Below are 18,690 nucleotides of genomic sequence, written 5' to 3' on the forward strand. Positions count from 1 at the left end.
AAGAAGTGTCAGAGTTTCTCCCTCCTTGTCAGTCGCGAGTCTGTGGTGGCATCGGGATGGAGCGATAGCAACAATGGCGAAGTCAACGTGTCGCACAAAACATGTGCGTTGGCAGGAGATGGGCGTCGAGGATTGGATGCTGGCGCGCACGCGCATGCAGGACGCCGATGTACCTTACCTTATCATGAAGGAAAGCACGTACCTAGGTATTTGGTGGTGTTCCTTCCACCCTTTTTCCCAAGGTACCGCAACCACCAACAAGGAATGGAAGCACCAGCAAAAATTTCTACCCTACGTGCTTCCTCGTAAACACGAAGTTTTGCAGTGATGAACGTGTTGGCTGGTGCTGCAAGACGTGATGGGCTGTACCTAGATGCACGCCGGGACGATACAAAATCCTAGAGTTGCTTCTCAATCGAAGCTAGATATGCACCTCTAAAGGGGATGCTAAGAAACGTGTGAAGAACGGACTGTTGATCCGCGAAAATGAATACAAACAAAAACATAGGCGGACTGGTTGGTAGGCACGTACCTTACCTTACCTTAGGTGCTTAGAGAGACCTTATCAGCAGGGCACCCACCAACAGATTAGGTACATCCTGGTCCACCTCACATGGGGGGCGGGTGCCTCCAATGCTCCCGTCTGGACCCCCTACCTTAGGTACCTACCTTACGGCGTACCTATGGTCTTCACATCCCGCCATACCTGCCCCGCTGGCAACCTCACGTAAGGCGGCTAGGTAGCGAGTGCTTACCTAAGGTGACGAGAAGGTCCTGACCATCTCCATAGCTTCAAAGGTCAACAATAGCTGTTTCCAGTCACGGCATGCACATTCTCATTTGGCCAGGTCGCTGCTATGATCGCGCCCCTGCACCAAGATCAAACTACATTTGGGCAGTTTCATGGGATTCAGGTAGCTACTGTGACATTGAAAATGGCCTCCATCGGAATTGATGTCCTACGCTGGATTAAAATTCACCTACATAGCTAATAGCTATAGCCGTTTATCATCCTGTCCACTGCTTCCACTGCAGTTGGGCTGTTACAGTGAGGGTAGCAAACACTATGTCCATACAATGAATGCAGATAGTACGTATACTAGTGGGGGTATGTTTGCGGATTCATGAAATTTGCGGCTATGGTGAATTCCATCAGCTCGCATAATAGAGCAAAGGCATAATGGTAATGTGGTTCATTAAAAGCTATATGGGAGGCATGATATCATAGCCGGAATCGTCCCATTGTCGTGAAAGAGTCGTGACCAAAACATATGTTGTACATTTAGTTGGAAATCTTAGGGTTGACCTTCTTTCCGGTCACCTTCTCGTAGATTCCGCGACCAGCATCGGTGATCTTCTCGTCCGTGCTGGGAGAGAAGTCGTGTCCAGCCTTCTTGGAGCCAGCGTCGAAGACTATAAGTATGTCAGAGGAATTCGAACCATTGTGGAAGTAGCGAGTATCAAAACTTACTCTTATCGACAGGATCCTGCTTCTGCTGGCCTGGGGCAGCGGCAGTGTTGCCGGAGCTTCCGGAGGCGAGGTTCTTGAGCTTGTCCATGTTGATAGTTGTGGTTTGTAGCTTATGTAGTGGTGGAAAGTGGTTGAATAGTGGTACTTGTTGGAGAGCGGTTTTGTATGAGTAACTTGTGGGTGTATGTAAAAGTGAATCAAAATGAGAACGAGTGAGAGGAATGCTTGGGCACTTTATACATCCAGTCTCCTTCCATCAGCCCAGCCAACGGAACCTACCTTTCCCATCCTGTTCTTCACCTTCGAGCTTGGGAGGCAACCAGAGCGGCATGAGGTAGGGACTTGGTAGAGGAAGGACCCCTCCCCCGCTTTCCCCCATTAGCGTCAGACATTTCCAGTTCTCACCCGCGTCCCCGTGGGTCCAATGACCTAATCCATGCCCTCGCCCCCAAGTTGGCAGCCACACAGCGCAGATTCCCAGTTCCAACTCCCATTTCTGACCTATCTGAGCAAAGTCAGATAGCTAACTGCCTGCCTACGTCATTCGCCGGCAGTTCCAAAGGTAAGACTGTAAGGTACCGCGACCTTATGCACTCTCGACCCGTCGTTCAAGAGAAACCGGATGTTGAGAGTCTGCTCATCTAGGCACCTTATCACAATCTGTAGTTGTCTTTCCCCCGTCATGTCAACCCAGTCAGAATGCCAAGCAGGTTCAGGGTCCTCACCCGTTGGCTGTTCCTGCCATCATGGCTTGTTTCCTCCCGAGAGAATGCTAGTCCAAGATGCTTGGCAGGCTGAAAATCGAGTCTATCTCTCGAGCTAAGGTACCCTTGTCTGTCTGACATTTCCAAGGTGCCTGCCCGGCTGAACGGCAAACCAACGCACGCACTTGCTCAGGGCACTCGAGATGAATGCGCGTGAAAGGTCTCGAGATTCAATCCGAACCTCTGTAGTGTACCAGTATCCCCGCCGGCTGGCTACGTCATGTCAGATCAACATGGGGGCCTAGGCCTCGATTCGCCAACAAGAGCCGCTCCCGTCAAAGCTACGCGTGTACCTATGCGAACCCTCTACTGTGGGAGGTAGGTACCTCCCCACGTTCACTTGCAACAGATTCATCATGTGACGACGATCTCAGTGACGAAATGCAGTTGATCTTAAACAAAGCTGGTCTCGGACTATGGGGACCGGATCAGGTACATGCAAGCAAGTATGTACCTGAATACTTGGCTTCCGTTGACGAATGCAGACGGGAAGCATGTACTCCATACAAGATCGCTCCATGGGTGAACTGAGTCGAATCCAGTCTAAGAGCACACAACGACTTGAATGCATGCATGGTCCGGTTACAATGCAATGCAGAATATACTGTTGTCATTCCATCCAACCTTGCCTTGCCGTGCTTGCTTGCGCTACCTCATTTGACTATCCATTACTGCCAATTCGTCATTTCTGGACAGCATTCGTTTTACTCATCTTCGTGCACCTTCGCTACGCAATCATGCAGTCCGGTCACCAAACAATAGCTCGTGCGAAACCTCCGTCCAAAATCACCAGACGCCTATATGTGCAATTGCCCGAAACCAAGGAAGAGAACGAAAACCTTCCTCCGACGGCGACTCTAACCATTAAATCCATCAGATCATACTCGTAAATTCGTCTCTTGTAGCAAAACTGGCGGTATGTCCAAGCCGGCCGATAAGACTGTCGAAGCTGGATACCGTTTATGTTTCCGTATATGTGTCGAGTTGTGTCGGACTATGCCGAAAAGATTATACCAGAAAATGGTTGAGTATGTCGGATATTCCTCATGCAATGGTATACAGTCAAAATATAAACGTTGCGGCCTAGGCGCAACCCGAGGCTTCATCGTCGACACTACGCAGCCACACGTCCAAACGAGAATGATAATTCCCGGGACAGTCGTGTCTCAGCCCGTATTCATCACGAGCTGACAAACACTTGGTAGGCCATGACCATGATCCAAAGCAGGAAGATGGCACCAACCAGCGCAAATGAAAACACCGCCTGCCACGCTTGGCCTACATCACGGTCCCGAATATTAGCAATCCTCCCGTTCACAAAGTCTCTTCTCGAAATCTACGAAGAAACAAATAGGCATCGCACCAAGAAAAGAGCGAGTAGGGGAAAGGAGAGAACGCACATATACTCCTCTGTTCCAGCCAAGCGAGGGTGTCTAGACTCTGCCCCGTCGGGCTCCGATTAAACACGGCGAGGTTACACGTGCTAGAGACGGACCCGTCGGGTCCCCAGAGCTGAATGCTCACCACAACAAGACCGACGAACCATAGTATGAAGAGGATGAAGGCGCCGATCATAACAATGGCTGGGAGGAGACGACGCTGGAAGACTAGCCAGAGAAGGAGGCCGATGAAGAGGATTACGAGGCATGCGACGGTGATGTAGTAGGGAAAGTACCTGTCGACGGAAGGAAGATGGTTCATCATGTTAGCACTGGCATCGTCTCGCGGAGTTCATCTCTTGGCCGGGAACCCTCGTCTTTCCGCGTAGTCGTTGAAGCGTGGCATGCCATTTGGCCAGGCGCATATGGCAACATGACGGAATGCGAGGGCGAGGCAGAGATAGCAGTGTGAATCACGCACCAGGGTATGGGCAGAAGCAGTTGCTGCTGCGTCTCGATAAAGGACGCAAAAACGCCGATGATGAGGCAGGCGGCCACAAGCATGACGAGGATCCAGAGGTTGAGCTGAATGCCGGGCCATTGGTAGCGGTGGACGCGCTCGACAACGCGCCTCTCGTAGAGGGAGCTGCCCGTCAGTGTTGACGCCACCATTGTGCCTATATTTGCTATTTACAGCTCGGTTCGTTGACGATGAGTTGGTATTGGTCAAGTGGGATCGCGTCGCCTAGGTATTCCGACTGTCGCTGAGATTCGGAATGGGGCACGGAGAGGTGTCTCTAATATAGGTATTTAATCGATCGTGCTCGATGCTCTCGGTCTTCCGATGGATTTGGGGTTTCGCTGGGATGAGCGGCGGGGGCGAGTAGCGCAATGGGCAACGTTGGGTACCGAATTTCCGGGTTCTGTTCGTTCGGCGAGGCTGGGTAGGATGCTATCGCCAATGCGCGTGCGGCAATCGCGTCGATTAGGTATCCTGCGTCGAGCGGAAAGGTGGGCTCGGTTCGTCTCGTCGGGTGCCAAAGAGTTCGTCTTATTAGAGGGGCAGGGTTGGTAGCAGGAACGGTTTTCGAGCGCCTCGCAATCAGGTAGAAGTCGGCCTGACTCCTGCACAGTACCCAAGGCAAGGTAAGGTAGGCGTACGGATCGAATGGATGGTGTGGGTTGCCCTGGTGTTGGCGCGGCGGCTGTTTTGGAGGGTGCCACGTCAAACCAAAGTATGTCGTATTTACGCCGTAGTTGCCTTATGGTTAGACGGGGAAGATTATGTACTGCGATTCGAGAAATCGTCTATGAAATGTATGTGTGTTGTAGATTTGAAAATTGTGACTGGGGGCGAGCCAGCTTCCTTCTCTCATCTGCGAATAGGGAATAGGTACCTTGCCTTAGTCAAGGTACACCGTACATTAATTGATCTCTCCTTCTCTTTGGAAATGGCGATGGCTGGGCGAATGGAAGGCATCCCAACTCCGTCCCTTCCTTTGCCTTTAGGTAAGCACGTAAGGTACCGACACATCCCATCGGTGAGCAGGAAAGTGGGGTCCTCAGAGCCCGCATTGGACCTGCTGTCACTGCCAGCCACCCACGGCCCCGGTTTCCGAGGCTCAAAGACTCCAATATGCACCCGAACCGCCTCACGACTTCAGCCTTCCATTTCACATGTCTTTATGCCCAATTGAACTTTGTGTTGTCGTTGAGACCTTGGAATTGAGCCACGGGAGTGCGCTGTAAAGTTCGGATACGTTTGAATAATCTCTGGTTTACTGAGTTACCAAAGGAACCTCGTACCAAAGTACCTTACCTAGCATCAATCATGACAACGAAAGGTCGGCTCATAAATCTATTCATTGGTATATATCTACCTCAACCACGTGTCTGACTCCGTCCAAGTTTCCCTGGCCACCTCACTTGTTCTGTCTTCTATTGCGCTATACGCCAAATTCACTTTGCCTCCGTGTACCGTTTAATCTTCCCTGTGTTCCCACAACCATAGATAGGCAGCCCTCGCCGTTCTCCGTCAGCGGCCAAGATTCTGCCAGAAGTCGAGAATCCCTTGTGACCGCATCCTTTCCCTTCTGTCCCGCGCACGCTCAAGCTACCAACTCAGAGCAATGACTCTCCCAGAGCGCAACGCACCAGCGAGCAGCCAGCTCTTACCGTCTCGGACGCCGCGCCCTCCTGCTCGGCCGCGAGTGACGGGTTCACCTCGACCAGGTCCAGCGCGACAAGGCTGCCAGTCTCGTGCACACACTCGCAAATGTAGTCACCTTCTCTCAATGTGAGACCGCCGCGGACCGGGGTACCCGTTGACGGCGCCCACATGGGGTCCAGAGCGTCAACGTCAAATGACAAGTGAATGGGGGTATCGTTGCCAATGTGCGCCAGCGCCATCTCCATGACGCGTCCGATGCCATATCTAAAAAGAAAACGATGTTAGTCATAACGGTCAGAAGTCTATCATGGCCATGCCATGCGGAAAGAAAGAGAAGAGGAGAGACCTACCTGTCAATGTCAAACATGCTGAAAGCCTTGATGCCATTCTCGCGCAGAATCCTCTTCTCGCCTGCATCAACGTCGCGCAGACCAATATACACCAGCTTCTTGATGCTTAGCATGTGCTCATCCTTGAGCCAGCCAAAGTACTCGGGTCTTGACTCCTTGGCCAAGCCCGTGACGAAAGCCACGGGCATGCCGTGGACGTTGCCGCTGTCGCTCGTCTCAGGGGTGTTGATGTCGGCGTGCGCATCGACCCAGATGACGGCAATCTCGCGGCCGAGTCTCTCGCGGGTGGCCTTCGCAGAGCCGGCAATGGTGCCAATGGCAATGCTGTGGTCACCGCCGAGGGTCAGGGTCAGGCGACCAAGGCGCGACTGCTGGTAGACCTGGTCGGCGATGCGCTCGGTGACGGAGGACACGGCCTTGGGGTTCTTCATGTTGCGGAAGGGAGGGTCGTCTGCGGGTACGAGGTCGGTGTAGAGGTGCACCTCATCGTCGCCGTGGAGCTTGTAGCCCAGCTCGTCGCGGAGCTGGGTGAGCAGGCCGGACTCGATGAGGGCCTTGGGGGCGGCATCGACGCCTTTCTTGCACTGCAGGCGGGCGAGGGTCAGATTTCTATGTTGCCTTGGGAGGGTAGGCTATTGGCGACGCTTACCTGTCCGCCAGAGAAGCCAACAGCAACGACGCCGAGGTCCTCGGGGTTGCTCAGGAACTTGGAGGTGACCATTGATGTGTTCTGGACCATGGTTGCGATGCGCCGAGGGTGCGAACTTTGTGATTACGGGTGGTGGAGGAGGAGGGGAATGTGGTGGTAGGTGAGAGTTGACGATGGTGGCGCTGACCTTGGTTCAGTGACAAGATATGTGCGGGTAATCGAGGTAAGAGATTGAAGTGAAGAAGAAGAAGACGAGGAAGAGAAGAAGGAGAGGTCAAGAGGAGGGTAGAAGCTGGGGAGTATTATATGTAGAGAGTCTTGAATCAGCAGAAGACGGGCGATCAAGGTATGTTTAAAGCCTTTCCGTCACCGGCGACACCAAGGGCTCCGGGCCACGAAGTACCTGGCTCCGTACAGCCATCATCCATGACCACGGCCACCTCAGTCATGGGATGGCTAGCGCGCCTAGGGCTGATGGGAAAGGAAGCATTCGCGCGCATTCCTGGCCAAGGGGGGAACAAGGACGAGGACGGGGTGGATTGTGGAAAAGACGGAAGATTTCTGCTGCGTAGGTAGCTGTGTAGAAGGTGGGACAGACGGGTGGTGTCGAAGCAAGTGACGCTACCGGACACAATGGAAAGGTGAGGAATGTAAGACACCTCGCACCTTGGGTACTGAAGAGTGAAGACCCGGCGACGGCGACGGCGACGGCGACAGGACGGCAATGACACCAGCGTGTTCCAGGCTGCGGACCCCTGAACCTCCCTTGGGCCCCTCCACGAAGGTCGACGGTCCACCCCCGAACATCCCCACCACGGGTAGACCTGCACTTAGGGGAACATCAGTGGAGCCCCGGACAGTTATGGGGCCCACGGTCGGCGGGCGTAGCGCCGCAAGAGAAGGGAGCCAGAGGGCCGCAAGGGGCAGACCCCCGCCGCACATCGCTGGGGCCCGCTGGACCACCGCTGGAGCACCTGCACTTAGGGGTCTGGCGCGCCCGGAGGTGTGCCACTTAACGGCAGGTGACCCGGCGGAAAAACGCGCGAGGCATTATTTAAAGAGGCCCGTCGCCCACGTCCGCTGTCCACTTCACCAATATCACCGCCTCCGGGACTTGGTGATGTTCCCTAATGGCAGGGCGACGCGAAGGCGCATGACAATCTCACACCCGACACTCACACAACCAAGAAAACCACGGACGGAAGCTCGGCCTTTTCGGAATACGGGAGAGAGAAGAGAAGAAAGAGTTTTTTTCTCATTTCTTCTCTGCTCTTTTTTTGTTGAGAAAGAGGGGGTGATGCGGACCACCACCACCACCACCCGTTCCAAGGCATAGGAATCGAAGGTATCCGGACTGCAATCATTTTCCCTCCATTATGTTCTCTTTTCTCCTACCTGACTTTACCTGCCTTACCTCCCTTACAAAGGTGTAGTAAGGTAAGGTACCTTATCTTCAGTACAACCAAAAGAGAGCCAGGTGTCGATTTTCCGAGGTTCGCACCTTTCTTGCCTTATCGATTGGTCTTGTCTCTTATCAGACATTCCTCTTATCTGGCCGTGAAGTGTCCTCCCGAGTCTGATACACCCAGAGTACATTCAATTACGTACAATGTGTGCTAGACCCGAGGTCACAGTTGTGCTACTGCGGTTTGAGGCCCTCCCCTCCTCCCACGAGTCACCCATCAGGGCAGCGGGGCCCTGCCCATCACGGACCCGCACCGCTGCTGCAGCATCTCGATTCTCATCTCACACTGAAAGCCTCAGCGACTCGTGCCTGGGCCGGCATCCCTCGACTCCCATGTTCTCACCTCAGATTCTCGACGCCCATTTGACTACCTTGTCTTTCACATTTCTTGTTATCAATCGGTTCCAGGGGTGGCCGCATGACGTCCTTCCCATCTTCCATTATCCGGGGGCTAGCCTGCCCGCCTGCCTGCCTGTTCGACTTACCCCCGTCCACAATTCCCAGATATAGCTACATCCTTCGGAAGACTGAAAATGGGTTCAACTCTCTACGCAAGCACGCTGTCACTGTCATCCGCTAGCTCCCGCGCTTGAGTAGGTAGCACAAGAACTCTCTCATCCGCTTGCTTCCATTGTCTCTCCCGATTATACCCCTCACCTGCCCAAGGCCCTCGAAGCAAGGACGCTCCCTGGCTTTACGTAAAAGAGGCGCATTCTCTCGTCTCGAAATTGCCTTATCATCGCGTAATCGTCTGCACCCTAAACGAATACATTGGCGGATTGGACTTGATTATGACTCGTAGCCGCGTCTCCAATCCTCCCGCCATGTGTCTCGTGAAAGTGATCAAATGACTTTATTCTGCTGTACACGGACCAGTTGGTTAGGCTGTCGACGGCTGAAGGATAAGATTCAAGATATCATTACTCCATAACTCCTTGTGCAGCTCGCCTACGAACGGCAACAGGCGGCAGACGTCGTCTCCGGTCTACGGGATTGCCTTCCGAAGACCGAGCCAATCCTTTTCCACGTCATGTAGAACTTAGATCCGGAACCGACGTCCGACACTTTCACAACATGCAATACCACCCTCACATTCACATGCACATGGCACTTTGATGCGCCGCTAAACCTGGCAGTGGTATGTACTAGTTGCCATGCAGCATACATGACCTATGTTATATATCAATACCTAGAATGATGCCGATTTCATGCTTCCTCATTCTCCCGTTCGAGGGAGTCGGTTCTGGTAGGATCCGTAGACAAAAGTCTCAAAACACCCATAAAAAGGCTGACAAGTAGGGGCCCTTGCGAGTTACACCAAAAACTCCCCAAAGAGACGGACCAGAACACTATAATAGAGATAAAATAACGCCATGCCCTTTTTGATTTCCCGTATTCCGCGGTGTGGTATCCATGCGACGAAACAACAATCCTTTCTGCCTCCTCGCGCTCTCTCAACTGGATGTCTGCTCCGCCAGCAAGTCATGCACCCAGCCCATCCTCTCTCTTCTCTCGTCCGTAACGCGCGCGTACTCGAGAAGCAACCGCAGAGTGTAAATCTGCATGTCTTCCTTACGCAGCGCCTTCTCGGCCCACGCCTTGCCCGCCATGGCAATCTTCTCCGCTTCGGCGTCATGGCCTGGCCTCTCGTCACCATATCCCAAAAAGTATTCCATGATGCCGTAATATTCATTATACCGCGTGTCCATCGGCACAAAGTGTTTCCATGCAACGAGACGGCTGTCGTGCCATTCCCGCCAAAGCGTCGACTTGATGGGGAGACTCGTGCTGCCCAGGAACGCGAGGTACCGGCCTGAAAAGCTGTTGCCGTCAACGTCGGGGAGGTACTTGTTGTCGTACATCTCGGAGAGCATAACCCCCTCGGTGATGTTGAAATAGGGGCTCGTGTAGTTGCACGTTCCGGCCTTGCCCTCGGGCTCGCACATGAGATCCGTAAACCCAACATTGGCCCACGACTTGATCCAGTCGCCCAGCCCGCCCACCGCCTGCGCTGCAATGTTGTACATCTTGTCGGGCAGGGAAAAGTTGATCGGGTCCATCGTGCCGTCTTCGGCGCCCGTGACCTTGGTCGCGTTGTTCATGGCCACGAACCGGTGGCGCTGGAACCCTTGCCAGTTATCCACGCGGTTGCGCCCACCCGTTGCGACGCCGCGCCAGAGCACCGCGTCCTTCTTCTTGTTCCAGCGGCCCCCATGGTACCCACCGCCACTGAACCGTTCTTCCTCTGTCCAGTACATGGCTGCAGGAAGCAGGATCTCATTGTTGACGGCCAGCTTGGAACCGCCAAACATTGGAAACAGCACAGGCGTGGCAGCTGTGCTTAGGGGCTCAATGAAGATGCCATTGAGGCCTTGCAGGTCGGGTTGGTGACAGATATGGGTCGAGAGAGTGTAGTTGGAAACAAAACCGTCGCGCATATGCGGCTTGGCATACTTTGTCGAAACGGCGGGGGCATGGTTAAAGGTCCTTTGCGTCTTTGCTAGTCGAGCAGGGCTGTCGGGAGGGCACCCACGGCGGGCAATGAGCCAGTACTGTTCTGCAGACGGATGTTAGTATTCGGGTGTTGTTCGTCCCATGAAAAGGAGTAGGTAGGTGGGGTAGAAGAAAAGGTGGTAGGGCACATACTTGTGACTTTATCCCAGTGCTTGCTCTTGACCTTGACGTTGCGGTCGAGCTCCTTTTTGCTACTAGGCAGGGCCTGGAATGTGTTCATAACCTTTTTCGGTTCGGGCATCCCTTCCGTCAGGGCAGCGTCCCTCAAATGCTGCTCCATATCCTCAAACGGCACCACCATGCGCGGCTCGTCCATCGGATTCAGGGCGATGTCCATGTCGGGTAGCAGGTGCTCAATCGTCTTGAGCATGTTTGTCCAGTGGATGGTCCAGAACCAGTCGCTGATACGGGTGGCTCGTCCCTTGCGCACCTTGATCACCATCTCCCATTCAGCCGCCTCTTTTCGGATGCGTGATGGTTCGAGGCCCCAGAACGGTTTTAGATCGTGGTAGATCTGGTCAAAAAAGTCCTCCACAATGACAGCCTTGCGGTCCTGGGCGAATTGAAACCATGCGTCAAAGCCCGGGGGAGGGTGGCGACCACGTCGCTCGCGGTAGGCCTTGGCCGCGGCGGGCAGCGTCTTGGTCTCCTTCTCCAACAACTTATCAAACGTTTCGTCGGCCTCTTTGATCAAGGCATCTATGGGATGTCCTTTTGACGGATCGACACCGCCTTCAACCTTGGTATTGCCCGCTGAGGGGGGTTTAACTCCCGACGATGCTTGATCGGCTTTCGGAGGTATCGGTGTCGTCTCGGCCTGAGCCGTCGGCTTTGTGACATCCTCAACCTGTCCCGGAGCCACCGGGTCTGGTGTTTGCGGGGGTTGCTTCGGCTTCTCTGGTTGAAGCTGTGTCAGAGGTTCTCTTGGGTATCGCGGGTCGAAGTAGTAGAAGAGAGCCACGAAAAAGATGACGGCGGCGGCGTAGCGGAGGAAGCTCGAAGGCCGCCGGGGCGGAAACGATGGTGGAATGAGCTTCACCATGGTGTAGAGTGGTCGCGGGGTCGTGGGATGGAGTAGTGAGATAGGGTATCGTCGCAAGTCGGTCCCGGGGGGGATGGACGATGGACTCGAGTGGAAGGGTAGTTCGGATATCGGATGAAGGAGGCCTGGCGGCCGGCTCAGCCAGGCCTGTTCAACAGGCGAGCGGCAGCGCAAGACCGCGATCGAGGAGAGGGTAAAGGGGTGCTCGAGGCGCGGAGAGCAGGAGCTTGGTTGTTGGTCGGTCGGGTGCTGCAGTCGAAAATCGCGATACACGATTCGAGGTGGTTGTCGGGGATTCGAAGGGCCCAACGGTGCGAAGCTCTATGGACAGTTGGAACACGAGAGATTACAGGGAAGAAGAAAGCCGACCGAGTAAACCGGAATGAATTGGAGGAAGAAAGGTAAGGAATGACGGAAGAAGAAGTAAAAGAAGAAGTGCTCAAAAAGGAAGACGGGCGGCTGGTTAGAACAGTGCCATTGAAGGGGGATTGAAGGACGAGGAGGTCGAGATTGGACGTCGGAACAGGGAAGAGGCGGCTTCGTGCACAGAACTGGTTCGTGGGGGCCTCAGTGCCAACAGACGAAGACTGGAAGTTGGTGCTGTAGGTATTCGAAGGCAAACTGGACCAAAGTGACGGGGACAGCGGGTGTTTGTTCGGATAGGAAGGCGGGAGTGCGCGGTACGCAGAGTACGGCAGATGGGAAGGCGCAGTGACAGCAAAGTGAGATGGGCGACAACGTGGAGATGCTGATCTGAGGTAGGTATGGGGCAAGGTAGCAGCTACCTATGATGTCTGAGGCAGGTGGATGGATGGATGGGCGGTGTTACGGAGTATCCGTTCTGCGCATGTGGATTGTGGACTGCGCAATTGGAGGTGTGGATATCCGTGAAGTTGGATGGGACGGGATGGGATGGGATGAGACGGTCGGGATACGGGAGGACGGGAAAGATGAGAGATCCAGGTCAATCGGAGGAAGCTGGAGAAGTTGATGGTTGTTGGGAGAAGACTGGAAGATTCGGATGGGGGCGGTAGACATGTGCTCGAACGGGGGCTGCAGAGGCTTGATGCAGGTCCGAATGTAGATGCTGATGCTGATGCTGATGATGATGATGAACCTGGAATATTGTGGTGATGATGTACAGGTACTGTGTCTTGCGTAGATGCTGCCGAGCGCTTGGGCTGCGGGACTGTGGACCGTGGGCTGTGCGGGTGGGGGAACTTGGAAGAAGGTGACGCCCAGACAAGTTTCAAGTAAGCATGGGAGATCCCAAGGTTTGGACAGATGGTAGGTACTCTGGAGTCTGGAGTCTGGAGTCTGGACGGAGTGGAGGCAGGTAATGTACTCAGTATGTGTGGTTTGGTTCGACGGAGTATTATCTTTTCATTTCTTTTTCTTGAATGGGCTTGCTTTCACTAGGTACTGTGTCTCGCTGAAGTCCAGACTTCAGAGTCGTGGTCTTTGGTACTTACCTTTAGACTACAGTACCTTGGGAGAATGGTGGCAGGCAGCGGATTGAGCCACTTTAGTCTTTCGGTTCTCCGGCAGTTGACGTGGGTTTCTTTGCTTTCTCCTGGTAGATAGTTTCAGAGGTTAAATAACACTCGGTTCGTACGAATAGCAGAAGTTCTGACTTCCCTTAGGTAAGTACCTAGTTGTCGCAACGACGAGTATCAGTACTACTATCACGACCTGACTAAATTGACGGGCTCAGGTACCTTACCTTAGCCTTGGCCTTAGTGGAAGTGAAAACGTCGAAAAGGGGGCGCCATCCAGGAACCGTTCTGTGTGTCACGACAACATCATTGGCGAAAAATAAATAGGGGTCTAGGCATTTCACCCTCATGAATAGCTACATGTTCGAGTTCACCTTGGTGTACGGAAATGACTAACTAAGGTACCTCAAGTATGCAATACTTTCATTTGCTGACCACGAGTACCTTACTAAATACGTACCTATCGCAATCACCTTCAAATTCTCTACCACGATGCATCAGTATCCGTACTCTACACGAGGACTATGTCGGGCGCACGTCACTTGAAGAAGCACAGAAAAAACCGTTGCTGTGCATTCCAGAGCAAACATCATTCCAGAGAAAACGTGAAACAATTGGACAAAGAGCCATCACTCTGTCGCCAGGGTCCAGGGGTAAGGGGTTGCGGGAAGGACATTCGCGCTATTTGTACCACTTTACTTTACTTCTGTACTGTGCAGTAGAGAGAAAGAAGTACTTTGGCTTCCTCGCCATCAACGCCAAGTCAAAGCTACAGCGTGTCGCATCTCAATCGAGAACAAGTGCGCCTGTATCTGAAGCCACGAGACCTCTCCCAGCTTCGGCGCCCGCGCCAACCCCTGCTAGCCCAAGGGGCAACGTGCTGCCCGGCGCTCGGTATTGGTGCTAAGCTCCTGAGCTAGCGATTCTTCTAGCGCTTAGACTGACAGGCAGGGGGGCCGACGATCCAGCATTTACACAGCATGCATTCCTGCTGTGCGACTCAACCCCTGAGCACATCGGCCCTCACATACACGCAGTACAGTGAGTGGTACGGATATATGTCTTTTCTCCAATACATTGTCCTAACGAATCTGTCTTCATTGCGGATGCCTATGAGTCTGAACTCTGGACAGATGCTGAGGACACGTATCGGTACGGAGTAGTCTATGTACTCATATATCTGAGTCTTCATCCACTATTGAGATTGTACATCATCACACGTCCACCATCTCACGTCATCTTATTACAGACGGGTCTTTGGCTGTGGCTGTCGCTATTGACAACCGTAACCCTAGGAGAGGGCGCCGTTGGATCATGATGGGCGGATGGCAATGAAAGATGAGATGAGAAACGGGAAATGGGGAACGGGCATCTAGTCCCACTGCCACCCCGATTGAGGTGTGACAAAGAGCCGAAACTCCACCTTTCATCCCCAGTCCTGACTCTTGATTGATTAGTTCATCATCAGAAATTCTGAATATTTGTCAGTGAAGTGTCTTTGTCATCTCACAGTTATGTGTATAACGTATGAGATGACGAGAAACCGAGTGCGGGTCTTCCCCATCCCCTCGAAACCCCACGTGGGAACAGTTTGCAACGTTTGGAAGACACGCGTGTCAGTCTGTTTGTGCTACAGTGCTACCAGTGACCACATTCATCCCATGTTGCTCATCTGTCTATCCGCGAATCACGAACCAAAAGCGAACCAACATGTAATTAAATGCACGGCGAACGCATATACTCATAATAAGACATACCCAGGAAGTCGTGAGCATAGCCTCTCGCAACTTTTGAAGAACCTGCTCAGTCCACGTTGCAATCACACTCTGGCGGACGGGCACACGATTCCCCATATATTTGCGCAAGCCTTCATCAAACCGTCTGCTCGTCATTCCCGATCCCAGACATCGCTCTCAGAAGACCCAGAGCCGTGCTTTCACTCTCCAAAGTTTGAACAAGCTCATCCCCGTCCAGTGCTGTCCAGTGTCGTCATGGTCCATCTATCTGGCCCTTAACCTCTATTCACCCGCGACGCAGCTTACGCAGCCCCCGCACTCCCTCATCGCGGCTCATCATGCATCCCTTGCGCTTCTTCCCGAAAGCTGTTCTGGGTGTAACCCGACCCTTGACCCCTGACATTGACTAGCATTGTTGATTTTGAATGCTTCGGCCGTTTCTACTGCAGTAGATGCACCAAGGCAGGTGTACAATGCGCTTCGCATATACTGTTCCCAAGTGATCACAACGGACGAATCTTGTCTTCACCTTGGTCATGCCGCAGAACGAATGCGGCCCTAGGCCAACTACGAGTCTTGGACTACACAAACACATTCATGGGTCAGGGGCTAAGCGTTGACGAAAGGCTCTCCGAAATTTGACAATTCTCTCCATCTACCGTCAATGTATGATCGGGAAACAACCTACCAGGTTACTCCGCATCACCTCCATGTTTCTTTCTTGTGAACTTATACTACATACATTATGATAGTACATTGATATACCAGATGGATGTAGCCTACGATATACATGATACTAGATACAGAGGGATTTAGTACATAATTATACAGGTTTAGTGAATCATGAGTGCTGCCCGCGGCCCCCGCAGGACCCCCAAGGCCATTACAACACGAGATGCCTGCTTTCTCTCATGGAGCCTCTTACGCCAATGCCGCATCCGTCGACATGCTGCTGCCGCCAGCGTTGTGATCATCGTCGGAGGGCTCAACGTCGTCCGCCAATCGCCCAATCATCTCCTCGTATGTTGGGTGGAATGGCCATGCCATGAAGGCCTCCATCAGCTCCATCCACTGCTTCTCGCTCAGGACTCTAGAACAGAGCTCCGCGTGCCCCGTTCCAGTCAGTCCGCCCTGGTCTGGGTCCCGCAGGCTGGGGCAGTGCGGCAAGATGCCCTCCGCCGCCCCGGGCCAGATGCGCTCCAAAGACTTGCTGACGGGCTCCAGGCCCTGTGCCAGCATAGAACTCCGGAACAGCTCAAACATGTCGCCCGCTCGCGAGGTGCCCGGCCCGGACTGCCGGAGGAGCGGATACATCGCTTTGGGCTGGATATCTAATAGACAACACTCGACGTTGGGGAAGAATTCGTTGGGGCTGACGGCGAGCGGCTCGTAGGGTCGCCTGTCCCAAAGCATCACCGGCGGGTCTTGCCGAAAGATGTGCAAGTTGTCCCGGATGACGCGGAAGTCGATGAGGAAGTTCTTCCCCATTGACGAGACCTTGGCATCCCACGCCTGTTCGCGCCCTCTCAGCTCCGCGTCCGGGATGGCTTTGGTCGCACGCAGTCGGCTGAGCTCGTACATCTCTGCTAATAGAGCCGTATTGCTCTCGGCGTCTTCCTCTTGTGTTTTTAGTGTGTGCCGCAGGAATTTCAGGCGCTTGAAAGACTTTGATGTATTCGACGTGTCCATGGTGCCGACCGCCAACTCGTCTTCGAGTTCCTTCAGCTCCGCCACGTAGGGCCGGCTGAGATGCGGCGTTTGCACGCCAGCGTGGCGCCCAGGGCCGATAGCTCCTCGTTCGGCCTGCGTTGTAGACTCCAACTTCCGTCCCTCTGGCATCTCCAGCCCATTCTTTTTCATCCTTTCCAGTGCGTCCCTTGTGCTGTCGATATCAATCCATCGATCGCGAACGTGCCAGACGTCTCTCTTGGAGTCCGAATTCGAATGCGCCTCCGTGCCGGCCACTACGCCGAGCCACTCGCACGCGAACTCGGCCTCAATCGCCGACTTGCGCCGCCCTTGAATGTTCCTTGCCAGGAACGAGCGCTGATCGTCGTTATTGGCCCACACCAGCATGCGCACGAGGCCGTATTTTTGGAAAAGTGTGCCGGTGCGGATGCTGCTGATGAGCTGAAAGAGCACCATCGCGGCGACGCTATCAAAGTTGCGATACCGTTTCTTGGGGAAGAAGGAGAGGTTCGCCGTCACAAGGAGGGTGTCGTTGCGCGTAGGCTCGATGCCAGGGCCCCTTGGCTTAGGGACCTGGTTCTGAATGTGGCCGAGCACCTCATTCAGCTCGTTCCAGAGGATTCCGGACTGAGGTATCAGTTGTGTATTTGGGTTTTCGAGTAGCGGCTCAAGGAAGGGTCGATAAACATCCTCGTCGGGTTCCATGAGGATGTGGGTGCGCGGCTGGAGGACCTCTGAGAGCTTGCGACTCCAGACGCCGGCGCCCGGGTTGATGTCGACCAAGTCGCAGCCAACATGTCTTTCGAGTGTAGGACCTATGTATTTGAGGATATCATCTGGTGGCGATCCCAATTAGCATCTTGGTCGGTAATGCGACTGAGTACGGACATTACGGACGCACCGCATAGCTTCTCGTCCACGATATTGACACGCGACTTGTCACCCTTTGCCTTTTTCTTCGGCTTGGCTTTCCTTGCATCAGTACTGCCCTTTCCAGCCTTCTTGGAACGTGATGGCATCGACCAAAGTCCCGTTTCAGCCAGCCTTGACGCTGTCGGGGTTGTCTCCTTCAGAACGGTTTGGGCGATCGTGGCTTTCGTTGCGGCAGCACGTCTACCGGGTGTCTGCGCTAGACATTGTAAGGGAGGACGCCGCGTCCACGTGCGACGCAAGCAAAGCAGCATTTGGGTATAATAACGGAGATCCGTGGTGCGAGACGTGCATTTGGGGGCTTCAAGAGAAACCCGAGTGTCGCAATCCAGACAGCAAATATTCTGCCGACGATTACCGCCAGCTTCGGGTCCGCCGAGCTTATCGATAAGCACTCCACTCGGCCCCGTAGTGGGGCCGAGAATTCCAAGGAAGTTTTTCGGCTCCGCACCTTCGGATGAAAGACCTGAACATATGGAATGGCCTTTCTTGAAGAAGCTGTGTGTGATCTAGAAAAGCCAGACTTCAAGGCTAGCTTTCGTGCATTTCTGCGTGATCTTTCGTAGTACTATGCAAGGAAGTCACGCTACTCCAAGAAAACCCGGTCAACCTCGCTTGCCCCTCAGTTCAACCGGAGAGCATAGTGTTTGAGGAAGCCTCTAAAGAGAAACTTGCTACTAGCATAAGGACAGTCGGCACGTTATTAGTCATTCACATCCATTCAATGACAATTCGTGCGCAACCTATCACGTGGGAAAGTTTGCTATGACGGAGAGAGAACATTGTGATAATTGACGAGCAACTAGGCAAATTGGTTATCAACGTTTCTCTAGTGTACTTTTGACGGCCCAACGTGCGTGGTGTGTCTAACTCCAGCCGCCAGTTGCAAGGGTCACTGAGTAGAGTGGTTGGTCAATTCTCGAGGAGTTCCTTTTTCGAGTCCTGCAAAAACTTCCAGAAAAGCCAGCGAATAGCCTGTCAAAGCTGAAGGGCCAGAAAAGACTAGCTTGAGACTAGCAATGCACCTAGCATGAT

General features: G+C 53.5%; 7 protein-coding genes across 7 annotated transcripts; 1 reads left to right on the forward strand and 6 right to left on the reverse strand.

Moving 5' to 3' along the window:
• Positions 1 to 1,282: 1,282 nt before the first annotated feature.
• Positions 1,283 to 1,559, reverse strand: CPAR01_14218 (uncharacterized protein; the record flags this gene model as incomplete). Its single annotated transcript, XM_060498469.1, has 2 exons — positions 1,283 to 1,413; positions 1,472 to 1,559. 2 exons carry the CDS (start codon positions 1,557 to 1,559, stop codon positions 1,283 to 1,285), a joined length of 219 nt encoding a protein of 72 aa, XP_060342530.1.
• Positions 1,560 to 3,401: 1,842 nt separating this feature from the next.
• On the reverse strand, positions 3,402 to 4,286 carry CPAR01_14219 (uncharacterized protein; the record flags this gene model as incomplete). The annotated part of the gene is made up of 3 exons (XM_060498470.1): positions 3,402 to 3,513; positions 3,599 to 3,910; positions 4,096 to 4,286. The coding sequence occupies 3 exons, from the start codon at positions 4,284 to 4,286 to the stop codon at positions 3,402 to 3,404; spliced, it is 615 nt and encodes a 204-aa protein (XP_060342531.1).
• A 277-nt stretch (positions 4,287 to 4,563) lies between these two features.
• On the forward strand, positions 4,564 to 4,689 carry CPAR01_14220 (uncharacterized protein; the record flags this gene model as incomplete). The annotated part of the gene is made up of 1 exon (XM_060498471.1): positions 4,564 to 4,689. The coding sequence occupies one exon, from the start codon at positions 4,564 to 4,566 to the stop codon at positions 4,687 to 4,689; it is 126 nt and encodes a 41-aa protein (XP_060342532.1).
• A 1,046-nt stretch (positions 4,690 to 5,735) lies between these two features.
• On the reverse strand, positions 5,736 to 6,873 carry CPAR01_14221 (arginase; the record flags this gene model as incomplete). The annotated part of the gene is made up of 3 exons (XM_060498472.1): positions 5,736 to 6,048; positions 6,135 to 6,718; positions 6,784 to 6,873. The coding sequence occupies 3 exons, from the start codon at positions 6,871 to 6,873 to the stop codon at positions 5,736 to 5,738; spliced, it is 987 nt and encodes a 328-aa protein (XP_060342533.1).
• Positions 6,874 to 7,958: 1,085 nt separating this feature from the next.
• On the reverse strand, positions 7,959 to 8,117 carry CPAR01_14222 (uncharacterized protein; the record flags this gene model as incomplete). Its single annotated transcript, XM_060498473.1, has 1 exon — positions 7,959 to 8,117. The coding sequence occupies one exon, from the start codon at positions 8,115 to 8,117 to the stop codon at positions 7,959 to 7,961; it is 159 nt and encodes a 52-aa protein (XP_060342534.1).
• Positions 8,118 to 9,702: 1,585 nt separating this feature from the next.
• CPAR01_14223 (capsular associated protein) lies at positions 9,703 to 11,804 on the reverse strand (the record flags this gene model as incomplete). The annotated part of the gene is made up of 2 exons (XM_060498474.1): positions 9,703 to 10,805; positions 10,895 to 11,804. The coding sequence occupies 2 exons, from the start codon at positions 11,802 to 11,804 to the stop codon at positions 9,703 to 9,705; spliced, it is 2,013 nt and encodes a 670-aa protein (XP_060342535.1).
• Positions 11,805 to 15,957: 4,153 nt separating this feature from the next.
• CPAR01_14224 (uncharacterized protein) lies at positions 15,958 to 17,909 on the reverse strand (the record flags this gene model as incomplete). Its single annotated transcript, XM_060498475.1, has 2 exons — positions 15,958 to 17,561; positions 17,627 to 17,909. The coding sequence occupies 2 exons, from the start codon at positions 17,907 to 17,909 to the stop codon at positions 15,958 to 15,960; spliced, it is 1,887 nt and encodes a 628-aa protein (XP_060342536.1).
• Between the last annotated feature and the right edge of the window lie 781 nt (positions 17,910 to 18,690).

This window comes from Colletotrichum paranaense, assembly GCF_030867605.1.
Source record: "Colletotrichum paranaense strain IMI 384185 chromosome Unknown Scaffold_15.1, whole genome shotgun sequence".
Taxonomy (NCBI): Eukaryota; Fungi; Ascomycota; class Sordariomycetes; order Glomerellales; family Glomerellaceae; genus Colletotrichum; species Colletotrichum paranaense.